This window comes from Peromyscus californicus, unplaced genomic scaffold (genome assembly GCF_007827085.1).
Source record: "Peromyscus californicus insignis strain IS unplaced genomic scaffold, ASM782708v3 Scaffold_9__1_contigs__length_137607984, whole genome shotgun sequence".
In the NCBI taxonomy this organism is placed as follows: Eukaryota; Metazoa; Chordata; class Mammalia; order Rodentia; family Cricetidae; genus Peromyscus; species Peromyscus californicus.
In genome coordinates, this window is record NW_026294617.1 from 119,805,513 (window position 1) to 119,824,384 (window position 18,872).

Genomic DNA, 18,872 nt, shown 5'->3' on the forward strand with positions numbered 1-18,872 from the left:
AACCCACAGCTCCAGAGAGGCTAGCTAGCAGGGAGTACCCTAGGAAGGATGCATGGATCGCCCAGTGAAGGAGAAATAGATGAGATCTACATGAGCAAACTGGGGGGGAGGGGATAATGGAAGGCAAGGGATGGGGGATGAGAACATAAGGGAACGGGAGGTTCGAGCTGGAACAGGAACAGAGTGGGAGAGCAAGAAAAGAGATACCATGATAAATGAAGACATTACAGGAACAGGGAGAAACAGAGTGCTAGGGAAGTTCCCAGGAAGATGACTCCACCTTAGACTACTGGCGATAGCTGACCGTGTTTTTACTTTCACTTTCATCTTCCTAAACACTGCTCTTTTATCAAGCTAACTCCTCATAAGTTCGCTGGTGAAAATCGGGAACTTCCCAGGCTATTGCAGAGGGTGGGGACATCACAGGGCTTGTGAGAGAGGACTTAGCACTCTCCAGCCAGACTCACAAGAGAAGCCAACAGCATTCAGCACTTCACACGGGCTGCTTTCTTTAAGACTGAAGGACATTGCTTCAGGTAAGACAGAGGTATGGGTGGGAAAGGCTTTACCAGCCTGCTGCTTTACCCTGAAAAGACCTCTCCAACGGAGGCTGAAACTGAGACAGGAAAGTGGGACCGATCACTTGAAACACAGGGTTGTTGACAGAGGTAGCTTTCACTCTTAGAGTCCCAGTCCCTATTATGGAGAATTTATTAGGCTCTGGTAAGGGAGAATCCACAGAGTGTGAGTTTTTGAAGGTTGACGTTACTTTCTTGGTGCCATTTTACATCATATTTACTGTCTAATGACAAAATCTTTACTCAGACAAAATCCCTCTACTTGTTGCCAATGTCGGCCTATTGGTAAAGTAAGTTAGGCTGCTTGGAGTTTCTAAAAAGAGACAAATCCCCCATTGATAATTTAGGAAGTTATAAAACCCTTGTGTGTTTTTCATATATATATGTATTCATTCTTTGAGAATTTCATATATGTCATGTGTTTTTGACTGTGTATAATCCCTACTCTTTCCTCCTTCTCCTCCACCCCGCCCCCCAAGCTCTGTTCTCTTCCCAATCTCATTTCCTCATTGAGTCAAGTTATTGCAGGTCATTTGGGCATGGGCATAAGGCCATCTAGTGGAGTCTGGGTAGATTACCAGAGGCCATATCACTGAAGAAAACCAGTCCTCTTTCCCCCAGCAGTCATCAACTGCCCATAGCTCCCATAGTTAGCATGGGGCTTCCTGAGCCTTTCACCCATCCATGGTGGAATTTTATGCAGGTTTTCTTTTGTTTGTTTGTTTTTGTTTTTGAGACAGGGTTTATCTCTGTAGCTCTAGTTGTCCTGGAACTTGCTCTGTTGTCCAGGCTGGCCTCAAACTCAGAAATCCACCTGCCTCTGCATCCCAAGGGCTGGGATTAAAGGTGAGCACCACCACTGCCCGGCAGGTTTGCTATAGCAGCCACAGCTGCTGGGACTTCATCAGTTCAAGACCCTACCATGTTCTAGAAGACACTGTTTCACCTTGAAGCAATAAATGTACTCAGTGTGATATTTTTGCTATAAGTACCACTGTGCCCTGAAAGGAACCAGAGCTTTAGAAGGAATGCTCAACTCTAGGGCAGCACAGGAAAAATATGAGCTGGCTCTGAAAAAAAATCTGTGGTGGAGTGCCTAGAGCCATCCCCTGAGATGGGCAGGCCCCAGCAGAGGATGTAAGAAGTTGGTGGGGGACAGAGGTGAGCCAGTCCATGGTGGTGGTGAGAATCTTGCAGCCTGACAGACTAGAAGCTAGAGTGCTTCTTTATTTATGCAGAATTTAGTAAACAGGGATACATTCATGATGTTCCATAACATAGATCATATCATTTTTGATTTTTAACAAGTGTTTTACTTCCCCTTGCTCATCTTTTAGTCATCATTAATAAACTATGACAGAACAGAGTTATCATTTCCAATCATTTTCCCTCAAGTTTTGACATCATTAATAAACAGAGTTATCATTTTTACTCATTAACCCCATAACCCAATTTTTAAGAATCTGGAGGCATATGACAGCCTATTCTCAGACCAGTAGCTTTTGTGGCTACAAGAACACTATCTCTAATAAAAATCCCCCAAGTATACAACAGGTGGAGACGAAAACCAAAGATGGCATGGTGGCCATCATGTGGCTCAGCTTTGCTGGATCTTTGTCAAGCAGCTGTGCTGGCTTTATGACTTTTGCTGTTCCCATCACATATGTCTGTGGCAATGGAGGAAAGTACTACAGCACTGGGAATATGATGGAAGTCTGCCAGCAAAACACAGGATCCAGCTGAAGGAGCTTCAGTGAACAAAGTGACAAACATTAAAATAAAGAATGATCACAAAGTACTAAGGCACACAGAATACAAAAAATACTTAGGAGTCCATACTGATGCAACCAAATGAATGAATGAATGTAAGTAGGAGCAATACTCCTACTTGCTATAGACCTCCAATCAGTAAGTATGTGGCATGATAAGAGTAGACAGTCATCTTAAGTTAATGTTATAGTAGTTAATTTATAAGCTTAGATTATTAGTAGATGCTAAAAGTAGTTACCAAAGCCCATGAAGTATGATAAAGTTAGATGTGCTGAGTTTTAAAAGTGTCTCTCCAAATGGCAACTTTAAAATTTTCTCCATGTTTTTGTTTTCACACTTAAAATTTTTTTTAATTGGTGTACAATGTAATGGGCTTCATTAGGACATATTAACCAATGTATATTATTGTTTCTCACTCATATTTGCTTCCACAGTATACCCCATACCTCCTTACCTCAATTCCCTGGTACCTTTCCTCTCCCCAAATAGTTCCTATCAGGCTTTTATGGAACATTGTGTGTGGTGTATGTGTGTGTATGTACACACGCATGCATCTGAGAGTATATGTGTGCTACTGTGCCTTGCTTTCTCCTGTCATACTTTTTCTCTTTTTTCATCCATCACTATCTCTCTCTTCCGTGTGGAATTCTTCCTTCTTTCTCATTCTTGCTCTTCTGACTTCATATGTGTCTGAACATATGTTTATAAATATACATTTAAATATATATTTAAATTTAGATTTTATGTATGAGACAAAATATACAAGGCTTTTTTTGCTGAATCTGGCTTATAGTGATCTGCAGTTCCATCCATTATTCCTGCAAATGATATAACTTCATCCTTCCTTATGGCTGAATAAAACTCCACTGGGTGTACATACTATGCTTTAGTTTTTCCATTCATTTGTTGATGGACAGCTAGACCACTTCCATAATGCAGCTTCAATGAAATGAAGATGCAAATGTCTTTGCCTTATAATCCTTCAGACACACACATATATGTGTGTGTATATACATACATATATATTCATACATACATACATACATACATACACATACATACATATCTGGGAGTGGTAGTTCTAAGTTTTTTGAGAAACCTCCATACTGCTTTCCACCATGGCTGCCCACTTTACATTCCCACCAGCAATATGTAAGGGTTCTCTTTCCCGCACCCTGGGAAACATTTGTTATTTTTGTCTTTATGCTACACATTCTCAGTGGCGTGAGAGGGAACCTTGATACATTTTTAACCTGTGTTTCCATGTAACTAAAATTTTAGACATTTTTCTAAATATTCATTTACTGTTTGAGTGGTAATTTTTATTACAAAACAGTAGTAATTCTTGGCAGGTATCCCCTTAACCAAGAGACCACATTCATAAGAGTATTATCAGAGCAAGTCATATTAGAATCATTAATCCTTTGAAGATTGCTGAATATCAGTCCTATGATATTCTTGCACAGTGTGTACCAATATAATTTTAAACTATCATTAAGAAAATAACTAAAAAATATAACTGAGGGGTACTCTACCATATATCTGCAATATATATATATATAATATATATATAAATTCTAGGATCTAAAGCAATGAAGGATAAAGAAAGAATAAGGATCTACTGAAGATAAGAGGAAGCTGAAGAGATGTGAGGATGAGTGAGGGATCTTGGATTAGATCACAAAGCAGAAAAAGGACATTAGTAAAAATGTTATTTAAGTAAAGAGGAGGTATAATGTATGCAGCTTCATTAAGGGTGTTGTAGAAATGCCAAAAGCCTAGTCAGTTACTACACTGATTGTATGTAAGATACTAGGATTGGACAAAGCTGGGGAAATGTTATATTCAGCCTTTTGAATCCACTATATAACTTTTCTGGTTATTTATGGATCTCAGATTAGTTGTATTTAACTAGGGAGTAGTGGGCCAACCTATAGGACAACCATAAACAACCCAGAATTTTTGGAAGTGTACCAAGAACACATTTCTAAGAAGGAAAATTTTAGTACATACTATTATTGTTCCTCTCATTGACTAGAAATTGTTGTCCAATTACTATCTCCTTAGAGACAAAAGAGCACACTGGACATGGCCTCAGAGATCCACATGCTGGAGCCCATGTGCCTCATTGAAAACACTGAGGAGCAGCTCATGGTTAACCAGGAGGCCCTGGGGATCCTGTCGGCCATCAAGCAGCCAGTGGTGGTGGTGGCGATTGTGGGCCTCTACCGCACAGGCAAATCCTACTTGATGAACAAGCTAGCTGGGAAGAAAACAGGTGAGTGCCACCAAGACAGCTGTGCTTGGTCCTTTCTGTTCACCCACATAGCCCTCATCCTAAAAGCAATGTGAGGAAGGAACACCAGAGAGAAGGAATGAATATGAAAGTGTAATGTCTATTCACCCGTGGAGTTTCTCTTTGTTGAATTATCCTCTACTCACTGCTTCTTTAAACAGCACCTTTGTTTTCCAATTTAATGTTATAGGTATATTTTAGAGAAAGAGCAAATACATTCATTGAGAAAGTTAAAATACTTAATGATGAATTATAAAACATTTATTAGATTATCCACATAGAAGGGACAAATGTCTAGCTCTATGGAATGAATGTATTGATCAGTATTAGACATTACAAATCCCCTAATTCTAGGGTAGAAATTAAAATCAATAATTGAAGTTGTTTTACTCTGTCAAATGTAACTATATTAGTTTTCAGCTCAACATCAGGAGCACCATCACGTACTCCCCTCCACAGCCCATGCCCATTCTGTTTTGCAGGCTTCTCTCTGGGTTCCACAGTGCAGTCTCACACCAAGGGGATCTGGATGTGGTGTGTGCCTCATCCCCAGAATCCAGGACACACTCTAGTTCTGCTTGACACTGAGGGCCTTGAAGATGTTGAGAAGGTAAAATAAATCTTTCAGGTTCTACTTGTAGTCATCAATAGCTTACCTTGCAGTATCTGTCCCACTCCCAGATTTATGCTTCTGAATAATTAAATGAATATTCTATTTTTCAAGTTGGTCTAAGAGCCAAGAATAGTAGATCAGCATTTAGATGATAGCTAATGATACTTTAGTCTTTTTTTTTAATCACCAAAGATTTTGGTTGAAACTGCTAATGACACCCTGAACTTACCTGTACATTCTATAAACATGACTGGCTATTCAATGTGGGACCAAGATAAAAATACAATGTTTGCAGTTTCTCAAAAAATTGATAAAATATGTTTTAAAAGAATGGTCACTTCCACAAAGGACTGCCAGCAAAAGAATCACAATGTAAGATCTGCAACTATATCTTTGTTCATAGAGAATTACATGTTACTACTCTTTCCAAGCTGAGACAAATACAACTATTATTGAAGGACCTTACTTTCACTAGTGAAATATATGTCCTGTGAATAAAGCTTGGCATGCCTGTTTAGAGTTAGTAACTCATCAATATTATGACTTTTAAGTGTGAATGTCCTTCATGCTCTCATATACATGAGTGTACACCATCTTATTTAAATTATAGGGCATGAATTGAGCATTCATAAAATCATTGTATAGGTAGAAAGCTATTATACAGTAGAAATGACTTACCATGATGCCATAGCTAATGGGAGATAGACAAAGTCTCATCTTTGGCTACTTGAGAGGATGGACAGTCTCTTAGTCACTCTTCTTCACTCACTGACCTGCAGGGAGACAACCAGAATGACTGTTGGATCTTTGCCTTGGCAATCCTCCTCAGCAGCACCTTCATCTACAACAGCATAGGAACCATCAACCAGCAGGCCATGGACCAACTGCAGTATCCTTTTGGTGTGGTCTAGAACAGTACTAAACCAAGGAAGGATAGCTTCATTATTTCAGAAGGTAGATAAGTAGTCAAGGACCTTAGTATTTCTAAGTCATTAACAAATCCCATTATACTCATCATATGATTTTGCCTGATTTCACTAAAAGTTCAAACTTCTTAAGTCATACTCTGGCATTGACATAGTGGCACACTGTTGAGAACATCACTATCTAGCTGAATATCCTGCATTTGTTCAAATCCTTAACATGATTTAGAATCCATGGTCTCACTATTATCATTATCTCTAAATATTACTCATCTCCTGACTAACCACTGAATGCTATAGGTAATATTTATCCTGCAATCTCACCACAGGATCTGAGACAATCATTGCTTTTTTTAATTTTTATTTTTTTATTATTAAAATTTTTTTCATTCATTTTACACACCAATCAAAGATCCCCCTCTTTGCTCCTCCTGCCCCTTTAGCCTCCCACTCCCAACCCATCCCCCACTCCCACCCACAAGAAGGCAAGGCCTCCCATGGGGAGGCACATCCAGTAGAGGCAAGTCCAAGCCCTTACCCTTGCCTCAAGACTGCATGAGGTGTCCCATCATAGATATTAGGCTCCAAAAAGCCGGTTCATGCACCAGAGATGGATTCTGATCCTACCACCAGGGGTTCCCAAAGCAGATCAATCTACACAACTATCTGGCCATGCAGAGGGCCTAGTCCAGTCCCATGTAGGATCCCCAGCCATTGATCCAACTTTCATGAGTTCCCACTAGTTTGGTTTGGTCATCTCTGCAGGTTTCTCCATCATGATCCTGATGCACTTGCTCATAGAATCCCTCTTCTCTCTCTCCAACTGGACTCCTGGAGCTCTGCCTGGTGTTTGGCTGTGGAGCTCTGCATCTGCCTCCATCAGTCATTGGAGAAAAGCTCTGTGATGACAGTTAGGGTATTCACCAATCTGATCACTGGGATAAGCCAGTTCAGTTTGGGCACCCTCTCCACTATTTCTAGTAGTCCAAGCTGGGGTCATCCTTGGGGATTTCTGGCAATTTCCCTAGCCCTGGATTTCTCTCTAGGTGATTGCTTTTTAGCCTGTACCTCCAGTGTCAGTCATTTATGTTTCTCCAATCTATAGCTCACAGTCACTTTTTCATTCTTCTGCCATTGGAAAGACGACCTCCTTTGAAGCCAAGGCTCTCAGATCACATCATCTTTCTTTGTAGTCTTTTATCAGCCCCCTAGTCCACACAGCCTTCTTTTGCTGAAGATTTTAATCCCTACTGTTCAGAGACTGGTAACCAATAGACACTGGTTTTCACGATTCTCTCCCAGTTCTTTCTCCTTATATCCTTTACTTCTACCTTTCCAATTACCTTTCTATGTTATTATCAATGCTGTCAGCATTTCTATGAACTTAACTTTGGGTATCATGCTGCATTCTTTTTCATATCACTATGCTCAATCTGAAGTCATATTATCTCATCTCACAGTAGCATTTCAAAAATCAGTTCTCTTCTCTTCTGAACCACTTGGTACTTGCATCTACAACTTCGTAACTTTCTAATATCCTTTTTTTCTCTGGCAAACCATTCCATTTCCTTTGTGCACTCTGAATATCACAGCTCCTTAGTTACTGTACTTTTTCTCTTCATTCTCTACTCTTAGTCTCTAGGCGATATCATTCTGTCTGAATGGCTTCTGTGCACCTATGTTTCAGTCACCATCAAATATCTATTTGCAACTGTGACTGAATTCAAATTTTTACATCTTTACATAGATGTTTAAGAGATGATTTAATCTCTGATATTTCCCCAATCTTTCCCATTGTAGTAAATTCCCATATGTTCCACAAAGTTGCTCTGATCAAAATCTTAAAAATTATCTTGATCGTTTCCCTCATATCCTAGAAAGCATTAGTTCACATGTTTTAAACTCCATCAGCAAAGCTACTTCCCTAGACAGACCTCCTTATCCTCTCTCCATTGTCTCTAGTCTGAGCTTTCCTTGTTCTCTCTCAAAGACCAAGCTACACTTTGACAGTCTTGACAGCCATTTGGAATCCTGGCAATGTGATCTTTTGAAATACCATCATATCTACCTCCTCTACGTTCGAAATCCACCACTAGCTTCCTACTTAGTAGAAAACAAACTTGAAACTTCTTACTTTGCCCTTTAAAACTTGGATGTCCTGACACTTATTTCTTGAGCACTTGTACTGTATGCACTGGAGCTCATATACATGTCAGATACACTCATGTTTTTATATCAAAGAGTTTCTGACTACTATCTGAAATGTTCTCCAAGTAGAAGTTTCAAAGGTTTCATTTGTATGTATTTGTGAAAATGAAGTGCTTGCTAAGACCAGAGGTATCGTGTTTTCTGAAACTTGAATCTGGAAACTGAACTCGGGTTCTCTGCAGGAACATTAACTGCTTGTAACCACTGAGGCATCTCTCCAGCTTCTCCACTGGAGCTTTCATGGATGACTCCTCTAATTCTTTTAGATTTCTGCTAATCAAGGACCTCAGAAAGCACATGAAGTTCTTTGAATAACCAGAGATGCACAATTATTCTGTAGTCTTTAGGCTAAGGCCTTTTGCTACATCAAAATGGTAGTAAATATCTGAGATTTTAAAATATTTTATTTACTTGTTTTTGTTTCTGTATTCATCTGTTACAATGTAAGCTCTATGATGGTAGTGTCCTTTTATTTATCTTAAAAATTATTCCCTGGGACTGTGTCTGATTCATAGCAGAGGCTCAACAGATATTTGCAAATGATTGAATTCTGTGAGTGATTGAATTCTATGAATGAATGAGCTAATGTCCTAGTTTCCTTTCTGTTGCTGTGGTGAACATTATGACCCAAAGCAACCTGCAGATGAAAGGGTTTGTTTGGTTTACATGTTACAGTCTACCACCAAGGGAAGCCAAGACAGAAATCGAGAGACAGAGACTAGAGCAGAGGCCTAGAAGGATTTCCGTTCAATGGCTTGCTTCTTGTGGCTTGCTCGGCTACTTTTCTTATATAGCCAGCGACCACCTATCTAGGGATGGCACCACACACTGTGGCCTGGGCCTTCTTGTATTAATTAATGATTGAGAAAATGTCCCCCAGACATGTCCACAGTTCAGATAATTATTCTTCTCATGGATCTCCAGTTGTGTCAAGTTGATAAAAACTAACCACACAGCTAAACAAAAAAAACAAAACAAAAAAACGGATGCAGAGATCCATGGCCACGCCCCAGGTGGAGCTCCGGGAGTCCAATCGGTGAGAAAGAGGAGGGATTGTATGAGCAAGAATTGTTGAGACCATGATTGGAAAAAGCACAGGAACAAATAGCCAAACTAGTGGAAACACATGAACTATGAACCAATAGCTGAGGAGCCCCCAACTGGATCAGGCCCTCTGGATAAGTGAGACAGTTGATTAACTTGAACGGTTTGGGAGGCCCCCAGGCAATGGGACCAGAACCTGTCCTTAGTGCATGAGCTGACTGTTTGGAACCTGGGGCCTATGCAGGAACACTTTGCTCAGCCTGGGCGAAGGGAGGAGGGGACTGGACCTGCCTAGATTGAATCTACCAGGCTGAGCTGAATCCCCAGGGGAGTCCTTGCCCTGGAGGAGATGGGAATAGGGGGTGTGCTGGGGGAGGGTGGGGAGGGGGGAGCCTGGAGGAGGGAGGACAAGGGAATCCATGGCTGATATGTAAAATTAAATTAAATTATAAAATAAATTAAAAAAACATTAATTTTGGGAGGCACTAGTTGAATATTTATCATAAAAGGATAAACCTATTTTTATTGTTTTCTTAATTTAACATCTCAGCTATGTGACAGAGCTAACTGATCTTATCAAATCAAAGTCATTACCTGAGCAGGATGGGGTAGACGACTCAGCTAACTTCGTAGGCTTCTTTCCAACATTTGTGTGGGCTCTGAGAGATTTCTCCCTGGAGCTAGAAGCTAATGGAAAACCCATCACTGCTGATGAATACCTGGAACGTTCACTGACCCTGAAAAAAGGTACCTGGGCTTGGTGGAATGTTCTGATATAAAGAGAAAACAGTTTCATAAATGTCATTTCTGCACTGCTGACAAAACTCTTGATTTTATAGCTGTGTTTTCCTGACAGTTGTTATGGGAAATGAAACACAGCTTCACTGAATCTTTTGGACTCTATGTGAAATTTCACAAGCTACGTCTTCTTAGAAAAGGGTGTTTTCTTTCTCCTTCCTTTAAGTTTGTATCGTTCATTCTGTATTAGTTGTTTTCCAGTTTACATAGGCATTGTGGAAGTTATGGAATTGGAAGTGTCATATATTGAAGTAATTCATTTGAAGTTTACTATATCTAATTTTCATTTTTGCAGGATCTGATATGAAAATTAAAAGCTTTAATGAGCCTCGGCTATGCATCAGGAAGTTCTTCCCAAAGAGGAGGTGCTTTGTCTTTGACAGGCCTGCTCAGAGGAAGTATCTTTCCAAACTAGAGACACTTAGAGAGGAAGACCTGAGTGATGAATTTGTGGAACAAGTTGCAGAATTCACCTCATACATCTTCAGCTCTTCTGGTGTCAAGACCCTGTCTGGTGGCATCATAGTCAATGGGCCACGTAAGTCATCCCCTCTACTTCCTACCTGGCCTTCTGTTCTGCTCATTGTAGGATGCTTCACTGAAAATGTAATGCTTGTATCACATGATGGAATTCACTTTGGAACTAAAGCCATTTCTGACCATCTCAAATCTGTAATAGCAAAAGGGAAAGAGAGAGAAACTAACTAGAATCTAGTTCAACCCTAGAAGCCTTTCCCCTCACTTGTTTTTTTCCGCTTATAAAGAGGATTACTAAAAGTCAGAAAAATGAAAATACCATGTTTATGGAGTTTGCCACTAAGGGCTACAACTTTCATGTAAAAACACAATGTTTACTAATGACTTTAAAAAGCCAAGTATTGGGTCTAATGAGGGGTGAAGAGATGTGGTTTCTATCTTCCTTCCAGCACAATACAACCAAAAGACACCTTAGAAGTAAACAAAAAACCCCAAAATTCATAGTGATAAGTAATATTTTACATAATTAATAAAAAATAAGAAGTTGCTACATGGGAGCCAGAGGTCTAAGCAAGTGGGACATAAGTCCATGGGGGCTGAGAACACATTGGTTTTTTAAGCTAAGTAAAGTGAGAAGTTGAAATGGGTAAGAGTTACCCAGAAGGACAGAGGGTAATACCTGAGGTACTAAGGTAACAGAAGAAGGCCCAAAGCAGGATACAACTTTCTGACTTCAAGAAAGTTAAGAGTCAAGTGACTGAAAGAAGAGAGTGGATGAGAGAATCCCCCATTGGAGAAGTGTGGAATGGTGATGTCCCGAAAAGACAGGAACATGATTTAAGGAAATTTCAGTTAGTTCTAAGCTCTGTGGGGGATTTGGAAGGCAGGGATTCTGGAGGACAAGGTAAAGTTTTCTAGTTTAATGTGTAACTCCCTTGAGTATTGTGTATACAATATACTGTGGTGCTATAAAGGGGCAAAACAGATTCCTGGAGTGTGATGCTTTCAATCAACCTAGATGGTTTGCTCATCTACTTACAGCTTTGTGGGTGAATGTCTGGGTTGATCCCTTTTTACAGACTAGAGACAGGACTAGAAAGACGCACCACTTTAAAAACAATAACAACAAAACCAGAAAAAAAGAAAAGCTGACACTTTGGCTTTAAAAAAAAAGAGTCAATGAAGAATAAAAGGGTTTAGGCTGAGAGGAAAGAAAAAGAGTGAGAAGAGAGAGAAGAAGGGTAATAAAGGAATAAGATTTGATATCACAACTCTCCTCCCCTAATACTAGAAGCCACTAAATTAAACATCTATCTTTGGAACAAATGATCCTGAAAGCTGTAGAGTGCTCTTTCTACCAACTGAGAGCCAATTTCTTAACTTTTTTGGTAGGTTTACAGAGCCTGGTGCTGACCTATGTCAATGCCATCAGAAGTGGAGAACTACCCTGCATGGAGAATGCTGTCCTGACTTTGGCCCAGATAGAGAACTCAGCTGCAGTGCAAAAAGCCATTGAGCACTATGAAGAACAGATGAACCAGAAGGTCCAGCTGCCCACAGAAACTCTCGAAGAGCTGCTAGACCTGCACAGGCCCATTGAGAGAGAGGCCATTGATGTCTTCATGAAGAATTCTTTCAAGGATATAGACCAAAAGTTCCAGAGGGAATTAGGGGTAAGTGTGGTACCTGATATCATAAGACAAAGAAAACATGGCCCTTTTCTGGGATGAGCATTGTCCTTGGTCTCCAAGACAGTGACACTCGGTGATGTGCACAGGTTTGCAATGCTTATTGAAAGATTAGATTCTGCTGGACTTTGGTCAAAAAGCATGACACTATAACTAGCCACACACACACACACACACACACACACACACACACACACACACACTCCATTTTCATTTGTTTCCCCACCCTGGAAACCATTTTTCAGTCACTGAGGGAATTAATTACACGACTACATTTACAAAGGATTATTTCATTTACTTTTTCATAATATGATATTTTTATTCCTTGAGAATTTTAAATATAATGTGTTTTTATCATATTCACTCCTAATGTAGCTCTTATTGTCAAGAAATACTACTGCTTTTGTGCTCTCCACTAGTAATGAGAAAACAATCATAAGAATGTTTATAGATTTTTGCTGTTTGATCAGTGGCAATGGTTCTCAGATTACCAAGGCTGGTTTCACATAGGACATGTGGCTTCTTTCAGAAGTTATGGTAAAATAGGGGAGTCAATGCCAGTAGGAAATCAACTACTCTCCAACCTAAAGGATATGACAGTTGATATTTAGTTACTTGCTTGATGTCATATGGAGCAACAGCTCTTCCATTATGCTTTCCAAACACTGACATGCTTATCATATCCTCTTCAGTACTTTCATTGGCTGTGCAGTAAGAAAATACAGGGAAATATTCCTGTATTAAAGAGCATTGCATAGTCAATTACCCTTTACTGAGTGTTTCTGTAGAGTCCTGGGGCTTAATACTCTCTATCACCTCATAGAATCTGACAAGAAACCTCTGAGATTGGTGGTGTTACCGCACCCTTATAGACAAGGAAACTTTAGTCTACTAAAGACATGTTCATGAAGCCACAAAAAAAAAGTGGGTTCAGGAGGCCCACATAGGCTTGCCTAGCTCCAAGTTTTATAATCTGAAGCATTCCTTAATTGGTGACTTCAGTAGATAGAGGCTTCCTGTGAAGCAGTGTCTGTGCTCTGACAATATCTCTTAAGCAGGAGAACAGAGAGCAAGGCCTCTAGGAAATCAAAATTGAAGGGTCAATTTCTGCAGCCAGCACCCTCCTCAGGGGTACCTTGGATCTCACAGTGAGGTGAAGGGCATGGCCCCAATTGTACATTCTCCAGTAGTCTGTTGTGTTATCACCCTCCTCTCAATCATCTGTGTGACTTTGTCCTTCCCCAGGACCAGCTGGTAGCAAAGCGAGATGCCTTTGTTAAGAAGAACATGGACGTGTCATCAGCTCGTTGCTCAGATTTGCTGGAAGATATTTTTGGACCTTTGGAAGAAGAAGTGAAACAGGGGACATTTTCTAAACCAGGAGGTTACTACCTCTTTCTTCAAAAGAAACAAGAGCTGGAGAAAAAGTATAACCAGGCTCCTGGAAAGGGGCTCCAGGTAAACTGAGTGGTTGGTACCATGTGAAGGTGCTTAGTGAGGAATCTCTTCCAAATGGCAGAGAGAACAAGGAAGGTGCGGTGGTGTTGGTGGAGAGTGTCCTTGTCTTACATCCATCTAGGCAGAGAACCAACCTTGAGACAGATGGCAGCTTTCTTGTTGGAAGTACAACAGGACCTCTCAGAAATGCTTGTGGGATTCATTCTTCACTCAACCATTCAGTCATGGAATCGTCTAAAATGATTGATTTGAATATGTGTGTTGAGGGCTTCTCAGGTTGCCAGAGACAAGAGGATTAACAAAAAAAGAAAAACTAGTTAAAAGTTACGTTCATTCAGAGCACTTCAAGAGTGAAGTACTTTTAAGCCCATGACATTTAGCTGTTAGCACTTAGATAACCCCGCCCTCTCTGTGCTTCGGAAACTTATTCTCTTCATTCTCATAGCCTCACACAAACCATGCATTATTAGTGTGTCATAAAGAGAAACAGAAAACAAGGCAGAGTGGAGCACAAGGCTCACATAAGATCACCCAGCTGAGGAGCAGTAACTCTTGAATGCAATGCCAGCTAGCCTCATCCGTATCCCTCAGTTCTAGACTACTCTACACTGATAATAGAGTTGAAGATTAGGTTTGACTTTGTGTTGTTCACAAACAGCAATGTCTTTTAAATGGCTGAGTATTTCTTCTTTTTCTTCTGGGCAATAAGTCATGTAGGAAGAACCCACTGCTGCTGTGGTGGCTCCACCACCTTCTTGTTCCCTCAACTCTTCTTCGTTCTCCAGCACATTAGTTCAGGGCTTCCATCTCCCAAGCTGCTTCCATGCTCTAGGATAGCTGCTAGAGAGTCAGCCTTTATTTCAAATTTATACCCCGAAACAAAAAGGAGGGACAAAAGGACAAAAGGATGGTGCATCGACTCCTCTCAAAATTTCTAAGGCACACCACGACACTTTTCTGATTATATACCTTTCATAAGAATTGAATCCCATAGGCACCCCAGAATTACAAGAGATACTGTATTTTACTGTTTTGATAAACCATGAAGTAAAGATTTAGCAAACTATTCAAAGAAGTTAGACAAATAGACAAGTGGACATTTGGGGGATGGAAATTTCAAACAACAGAACTAGTTCATAAGAGTAAGTTAATGTATATATGAGGCATAGCAAGAAACCCGATGTTCTGAGAGATGGTAGGCAATGCAGAGATTAGCAAGAGAGAAAGAAGGTCACAATCCAGACAAGGAGCATTTTGGAGGACACTGAAAACTGCTCAATGCTCATTTGGATGAGCTATAACATCGTCTTAGAGCATCGGAACAGTATGACTGTTCTTAAAGTAACATGGCAAATTCTGGCTACTCTGAGATGAATAGTCTGCAGCAGTCAGGAAACAGGATCTGGGGCTGTGAGACTTGCATGCAACAGATAACAAGCAAAGGCTGAGGCTATATTTTTTTAATCTAACATGATCAGCTCTTGGTTATATAAGAGATGTATGTGAAGCAGATAAGAAAAGAGATCAAAGACACAACTAGTTCAAAAGATTTAGTAGATCTAAAAGATGGGGCTATGGAAAGGATCGGATTTGGGGCGGGGATCTCTAAGTCAGCATTAGGTTCTTTGAACGTAAGAAGCTATTTGAATTGCTACTTAGCTGGTAATACTAATGTCAGTTAACAGACACATTGGCTTGTCTTCAACTTATTCTATACAACTAGGCAGAAGAGATGCTGAAAAAGTACTTTGAGTCCAAGGAGGATGTGGCTGAAACACTTCTAAGGACAGATAAGTCACTCACAGAAGCAGCAAAGGAGATTGAAGGTGAGAAGTGCTGAAGAGACTCCAGATGTTGGAAGCTCTTGATGCATTTATCAATAGTGGCCCATATGAAATCATCATTGCAGAGAAAGAATCACAACTATTATTCGCAGTGTTTCATTTTTGAATTGGTTTATATGGTTATCTGTTTCCTTTTTAACTGTTTATTTCCTACAAAAAGCACCACAAGAAATCTTATCAAAGACAATGAGATTTTTTTTTGTTTGTTTTTTGAGACAGGGTTTCTCCTTGTAGTTTTGGTGCCTGTTCTGGATCTCCCTCTGTAGACCAGACTGGCCTCGAACTCATAGAGATCTGCCTGCCTCTGCCTCCTGAGTGCTGGGATTAAAGGCGTGCGCCACCCCCACCCGGCGAGAATTTTTTTGAAGGAGAGAAAAAACAAAAGTAAGTCATAAAATATAAACCTCATATTCTTTGCGTTTCCTCCTCAGTGGAACGGATAAAGGCTGAAGCTGCTGAAGCTGCCAACAGAGAGTTAGAAAATAAGCAAAAGAAGTATGAGCTGTTGATGGAACAGAAGGAGAAGAGTTACCAGGAGCACGTGAAACAGCTGACTGAGAAGATGCAGAAGGAACGGGAGCAGTTAATAGCAGAGCACGATAAAATTATATCTCACAAACTTCAGGTACTTGGTCACATCATCTCAGTAAGTTCCTGTGCCCCAGTCAAAAATAAGTATATCAGGGGGGCTGAAAACACAGCTCCGTAGTTGAGAGCATTTATTGCTCTTACAGAGGACCCAGATCTAGTTCTCAGCATCCCACACAGTGGCTTACAACAGTCTGTAACTCTAGTCCGTCTTCTGGCCTCTGCAGATACTGCACGCATGTGGTCACTTTGCAAGCAAAACACTCATACACTTAAAATAACATAAATAAATCTAAAAAACCAAACAAGAAAACCAAAATGCAAGTTTATCAGTAGGCTGAGGCAGGAGGATGACTGGTTCCAAGTCAGCCTGGGTTATGAAATAAGACCTTCACAATAAAGACTCCTGCAATACAGTAAATAGTTCAGATATGCTGATACATTTTCATCCCCTAATGACTTATCTCCAGCAGTGTCTAGTGAGTAAGAGCTGTTTATGGCTGTATGAAACCCTTTATTAGACTACCCATAGACAGTGGCTAGGAATTACTCAGTGCTGCTTTCCTGTCTCCTACTTATTTCCAACTAGTAACTCGGGACTTATTTTGTGCTAGACGGAGACATTGTAATTTTATGACACATGAAGTAATTGCTTTTCATCAGAATGAATGATAAAACATCCAGCTTATTCTCTCCACTAAATGGAACCTATGGGAATTTCATTTCTGCCACACCTAATATGATCTTGTCTCTGGAAGCATCCTAACAGCAAGAGTCCCTAACCACCTACCCACTCAAGCACGTTGGTTAAGTACTCAAATTGCAGTACTCTCCTGTTGTTCGTGCATTCCTCTGCATCAGTGCTGAATCTCCCTGGTGACCCAGTACATCCCGTGAGGACTGCAGACCCTAGTTGCTTCAATATATTTCTGTCATCACCGGGCGGTGGTGGCACATGCCTTTAATCCCAGCACTTGGAGGCAGAGCCAGGGAGATCCCTGTGAGTTTGATGCCAGCCTGGTCTACAGGGTGAGATCCAGGACAGGCAACAAAACTACACAAAAAAACCCTGTCTCAAAAAAACATATATATTTCTGTCATTTGTCACTGTCACTAAAGTTTTGGACATGTACTAAATTCTTTGATCGAACACCTGCCCTGATTCTGAGTCAAGCAATGACCTTCCACTTGCTTTGCGTTCATCTTTCTTACCTTCTTAGATGTGTTTGAGAGTCCACACCACACACATCAGCGAGGAGGCAAGAAAGAAGAAGGAAGCTGTTGTTTTTACAGGAAAAAAATGTATTTTACTTAAGTCAAAAGACCCAAGAATTGGACCTGAGAGTTGGGCCACTGGTGTTTTAGGAACAGTTAGACAACATTTCTAAAGCTGGAGAAAGCATAGGAAATTTATCAGCTTGCATGGCAGATAGGAGGGAGAGGGGGAAGAGGGGAGGGGGAAAGAGGGAGAGGGAGGGAGAGGAGAGAGAATGGAAGGCAGGAAAAGGCTTCAAGAAAAACACCCAATTCCTCCAGGAATTAATGTAACTACCACAGGAGAGTTTGAGACCCTCCGAGGAATGTGGGAAGCTGTCTGAGTTCAGTCCTCATCTCTATTTTAGGAGCAGGAACGGCTTCTTAAGGAAGGATTCCAGAATGAGAGCAGGAAACTTCATCAAGAGATCGAGAGCATCAAGAGGAGGCGCCCACCTCGGAAATGCACCATACTCTGAAGGTCTGGGGTCCAAACCTCTCAGCCCAGCTACCTTTCATCAAGGAATATGTTGACGAGAACCTGCAGGGTTGGAAACAACTCTCATTAAACTTATAATTCACTTCCATTGAAATCACCTGTAACTCTAGTCTGTGGTCACTATATGACCACTGGGCAGTGTCAGAAGAGGTTCCCCTCTGTGCAAAATGCATATATGAGCAGAGAATCTGCCTTCCATGTTTTAGAGGTCCTCTTGACCTGCACCATGCCCAGGACATATGTGTTTCTCTTTTATAATCTTAACTTTTCCTCTTTTCTACTGTATAGCGTCTACAATCACAGAGCAGGCAATTTTTAATTAACTCTCAAAATCCTTTTCATTTCTCTGAGGACTCTGATTTTTTTTTTTTTTTTACTACTCTTCCTTGAAAAACTAAACCCCACCTCCATTTTCCCTTTTATTTCCCTACTGTGACATCCTATCTTGAAGTTTCTCAGGATAAATGTCTTGTACAAGTTAATAAAAAGTATTAGCCCACTGTAACTGTTTCAGAATATGTATTTTATTCATCTTCCCAATAAGGAAATAACAGGATCTTCTAATAAACTAAAAATTTACTTAATTTTAATATCATTAGGTATCACCCAGGCACTCCAGGATGTTAGGGCATCTACTCCCTGTCTATTTCATTAAGTCATTGGTCTAATCACTCCCGTGGAATGCAGAAACAAAAACACCATCGGTATGTACATTTTTGGCTGATACTCATATCAAACCCAGGGCTGTGACAAGGCACTTTGATTAAACCTTAACTCCCAGAGCAACAACCATAGGTATAAAGTTTTCTTGATATAGGTTTGAATGCAAGCTGG

At 40.5% G+C, this 18,872-nt stretch overlaps 1 protein-coding gene across 1 annotated transcript; it reads left to right on the plus strand.

The window, feature by feature from the left end:
* Nucleotides 1-259: 259 nt before the first annotated feature.
* LOC128106264 (guanylate-binding protein 2-like) lies at nucleotides 260-18,548 on the plus strand. Its single transcript, XM_052731659.1, has 11 exons — nucleotides 260-536; nucleotides 4,416-4,626; nucleotides 5,127-5,254; nucleotides 6,037-6,146; nucleotides 9,983-10,179; nucleotides 10,526-10,768; nucleotides 12,100-12,380; nucleotides 13,641-13,853; nucleotides 15,577-15,679; nucleotides 16,129-16,322; nucleotides 17,908-18,548. The coding sequence occupies exons 2-11, from the start codon at nucleotides 4,437-4,439 to the stop codon at nucleotides 18,016-18,018; spliced, it is 1,770 nt and encodes a 589-aa protein (XP_052587619.1). The 5' UTR covers nucleotides 260-536; nucleotides 4,416-4,436; the 3' UTR covers nucleotides 18,019-18,548.
* Nucleotides 18,549-18,872: the final 324 nt, after the last annotated feature.

Excerpts from the sequence above, each read along its gene's own strand:
- LOC128106264 (XM_052731659.1), top strand. The coding sequence starts at position 4,437 with ATGGCCTCAGAGATCCACATGCTGGAGCCCATGTGCCTCATTGAAAAC. Across the intron at positions 5,255-6,036 it reads GCCTTGAAGATGTTGAGAAG|GGAGACAACCAGAATGACTG; the intron begins GTAAAATAAATC and ends ACTGACCTGCAG. Across the intron at positions 10,180-10,525 it reads TTCACTGACCCTGAAAAAAG|GATCTGATATGAAAATTAAA; the intron begins GTACCTGGGCTT and ends TCATTTTTGCAG.